Below are 3,879 nucleotides of genomic sequence, written 5' to 3' on the forward strand. Positions count from 1 at the left end.
AGGTAACCAATCCCTCAGGCTGCTCCAGTTGCAATCTTAAACCCTTGTAAACCAATCCAGTGCTGCTTCACTAACTGCAGTTTTAAGTGGTCAAGTTAATGATTATATAAGCAATGGATTATTATAGTGCTCTAATGAAGCTGGCATTAAAGTAACATTAGAAAATAATATAACTGAAATAAAAATGTTCTCAACATGGATGTGGTAATGAAGTGTGTTATTGGGAACAAAATCATAAACAAACATTTGTTGGCCATCTGCAATGCAATACCCTACTAGCGAAATCAAATGCCTATGATGTACTTCTGCTGATAGTATTGACCTCAGCCTTGGTCGCACACTTACCTTGCCCGTTCCTAACCTTGAGCTTCTTGACGGTGACTGGGCGACCATCTGGCAAAATGCCCATGAACACACATCCAAATACACCTCCTATGCTTGCAATGATGAATAACTACGTTGGAAACTCAGGAATCCCATATCAGGGAAGTTATAATGACATATCATACCAGAAACAGAGACTAAATCAGAAAATATATTTCGAGTATACAGGAGATCAAGATTATCATAGATCTTGGAACTGACATTTTGACTCCATGATGAAGCTACATAGATGGTACATGGTATGTAAGAGAAAGGTGGGAACGAGTGATGGCATATACATGCCTACATTATTAACCTTGAGATGTTATTGGAGCTAATCATGGTAATAACTAACAATGGGGCATGGTCTGTAGGTTTCATTGAAGGGAGTGACACCACTTTGGTACCTACAGCGGCCTCCTCCTTGTTCTTCTTATGGTTGGGGACTCCAAAGGCCTTAACCGCCTAGTTGATCTAGGCTCACCCACTATAAGAGCTGTGGTGCTAGAAGTTGACAGCTGTTCGACAGACGATGACTGCTGAGGAGATGCAAGAACCATCTGTGCAGCATTGTCGCCATTAGAATGTGGCAGCTGGATTTGATTGCTGCTCTCAGAGGCAACATTGCCCATATTCTGTGCTGCAACATGTATGGAAGGTGATGCGTTATTATCCTGCCTTTGTGGTCTCCGGGCCCTAGCCCTTTGCCGACCTGTAGTAACCACAGTCATTTCGATCCCTGTTGAGCTTGGGAGGCCTCTAACTATACCTTGGTTTTGTATCAACTGCCTCACCACTGTTGCAATTCCTCTTGTGTCTGCCATTTGCAGCTGTTGACTCAGGCTCTCCCTTCTGTTTGCTCGTGGCCTGGGTGGCAAGTCAGGGTTGGTGGAATCCCCTTCTTCACCGCCTCTTCCATATATCGGAGTGACATTCACTTCTAGCACCTCACCCTTGCATACAGGGCACTCAGAGTGGAGTGAATGTGCATGAAGCCACTGGTACAAGCATGGCCAACAGAAGAGGTGACCGCAGGGTGTAACCACAGGCTCTTTAGCTGGGTCAAGACAGATATTACACTCAAAGCTGGAGTTGCAATCACAGGACCCATCCTTCTTAGCTGCACTGTTTCCACACACCTTGTTGTCGCCATCTAGCTTTTGCCGCCTTGCTGCTTCATAAGAGTTATGTGTGCGCTGGATTGCCCAGACAAGCCTATCCGCATCTGTACTAGCTGCCCCTTGACTGTGGTTCGCTGATGCTGGCCTCACAATGCTGTGCTGCTGGCTAATCTGTATCACCCTCTGAAAGCGGAGCTCAGGGGTCCCGGACTCAATTGCAGCAGCCCCTTGATTGGATCGCCGAAGTATACTTGTGCTCACCATCTCCATTCCACCAGCAGCCACCTGACTAGGGCGCAGAAACCTTACTACAGGAATATCATCCCCTTCCAACCCAGTGGCAGCTACCAAAAGCTGCGACCTAGGGACGTTGACACCATCGACTGGCCCTGGCTCAGAAGCATCAGTGTGCTCTTCACCATCGGTACTGTTGCCATCGAGCCAGGAATAAACTATGGGATCAAGCATTGGTTGCTCCTCCGGGGTGGAAAGCGCATTCGAAGGCGAATAGGCTGCCGCCGCCGGGGCGAGCGATTCGTCAGGCTCGCCTGTTCTTGGGGCTTCCGGCGCAGTCGAATTGGGCATCAACGTCGGGGCAATCATCGCTGTGCCTAGCCAGACTGGAGGCCTCGGCAATGGAGGGAGTCCGAGATACAGGTTTAGATCCATGCGCCTACTGGTCCCGCTGCCCTCCGGAGCCTGCTCGCCCGCCATGTTCGCGCAGCCACAGTAGCCGCTTGCCCTCCGCTGATTAATCAGACAGAATTCACCCTCCTACACCTGCAAGACCCCATGGGAGAAGACACCAATCCAAAAACAGCCAGCAAGCCTCCTGGCGCCTGAATTGCAGAATCAGGCGAGAACCGTACGGATCTGCGTCGGATCAAAAGAGCCAACAAAATCGAATCTTTAGGACGAACCTACATAGACATCAAGGAAATTTCGCGGAGCTGGGCGCGATCCACCAGGATCTTGAAGGAAGACCAGGGTTTTCTCAGGCTCCTCAACCGCCGTCTGCGCGTGGCGCTCGCCCCGAAGACCCGCTCTCTCCTGTTCGCGCTCACAACCGCAGGCGGCGCTGGGTCTGGGCAGCGGGCGCTGGGATTGTGGTCGGCGCGGCGGCGGCGCGGACCTGGGCTGGAGGGCGGGCGCTCCAGCTCCTGTCGAAGTGAAGAACGAGAGGAACTATTTTTCTAAGTAGAGTTTCATTTTTACCGTGGAACGGGAAAATTAGTTTATGTTCTTTTGAAAAATAAAAATCCGTTATAGTTTGGGAGTCACAAAATCGGAAGGGTTGTAGGGGTTAAAATCCCTCCAACCCCCTCCGATATTTGGACTCTCAAACTAGTCATAAGAGTGCTTTTGGTTAGGGAGCCAATTGAAATAGAGTCATTCTATTTTGTGTTTAGTAATTAAAACGGAACCGTTCTATTTTTTGTTTGGTTGAAGACTAGAATAAAGCAGAGTCGCTCCGTTTATTGTTTGGTTCGAGAGTCATACAAGTGTGGAGAAGAGAAGAAAAAGGTGAACGCTCACATCAAGTCGTTTTAGTGGAGCATTTCAAATATTTGTCATATATAGATTCCAGAGCCGCTCCACTCCACTTCTGTTAGAAACCAAATATCTAGAAAACATGAATGGAGCCGCTCCATTCCCTCTCGCTCCTTAACCAAACACACCCTAAGAGAGAACTCGGGAGCAAAAGGGAACTGTCATTTTCCTCTAGAGGCAGGAAAGATTAAAAGAAGAGTAAAATATACTATCGGTATTTAAACTTGTAGCGTTGTATCATCCCAGTCACTAAACTTAAAAAATGCACATCTAGGCCTCTAAACTTGTAAAGTTATATCATCTTGGTTATTAAACTCTCAACATGTACATTCTGGTCTCTACATTGTTGTGTCATCTAGATCCATAAACTTATTTTTGGTGTTATCACAGGTCCAAATAATTTGAGACTCGTTTAGACATTTGATGACACCAAAAATAAATATAGAGACTCAGATGACACAATCATACAAGTATAAGGATCAAAATATACACTTTGAAAGTTTAGAGACCGGGATGATACAATTTTACAAGTTTAAGGACCTAGGTATACATTTTCCAAGTTTAGGATGGGATGATACAATGCTACAAGTTTAGGACCGGTAGTGTATTTTACTCGGTAAAAGACGATAGAGATGGAGGTGGGTAACCATTCAAATTTAATATTTTAAAATAGGTATATCTTGATGTTGATCATTTATTATGTTATCAAGCATATTATCATAAACTATGAATATTTTTTTGCATAAATTCTTGTATGCATTAATTGCTCTCTACAACAAAAAAGGTGAAAAAGTATATGTATCCATATTCAAATATGCATCCAAAGTTTGTAACTATCATTTGA

The 3,879-nt window shown here is 45.6% G+C and overlaps 1 protein-coding gene across 1 annotated transcript; it reads right to left on the reverse strand.

The window, feature by feature from the left end:
• Positions 1 to 563: 563 nt before the first annotated feature.
• On the reverse strand, positions 564 to 2,653 carry LOC100274494 (uncharacterized). The gene is made up of 2 exons (NM_001148852.2): positions 2,469 to 2,653; positions 564 to 2,357 (listed from the first exon to the last, which is right to left on the reverse strand). The coding sequence occupies exon 2, from the start codon at positions 2,196 to 2,198 to the stop codon at positions 771 to 773; it is 1,428 nt and encodes a 475-aa protein (NP_001142324.1). The 5' UTR covers positions 2,199 to 2,357; positions 2,469 to 2,653; the 3' UTR covers positions 564 to 770.
• Between the last annotated feature and the right edge of the window lie 1,226 nt (positions 2,654 to 3,879).

This window comes from Zea mays, chromosome 3 (assembly GCF_902167145.1).
Source record: "Zea mays cultivar B73 chromosome 3, Zm-B73-REFERENCE-NAM-5.0, whole genome shotgun sequence".
Lineage (NCBI taxonomy): Eukaryota > Viridiplantae > Streptophyta > Magnoliopsida > Poales > Poaceae > Zea > Zea mays.

Bases quoted from the DNA above. Each gene is read 5' to 3' on its own strand.
- LOC100274494 (NM_001148852.2), bottom strand. From the start codon at position 2,198: ATGGCGGGCGAGCAGGCTCCGGAGGGCAGCGGGACCAGTAGGCGCATG.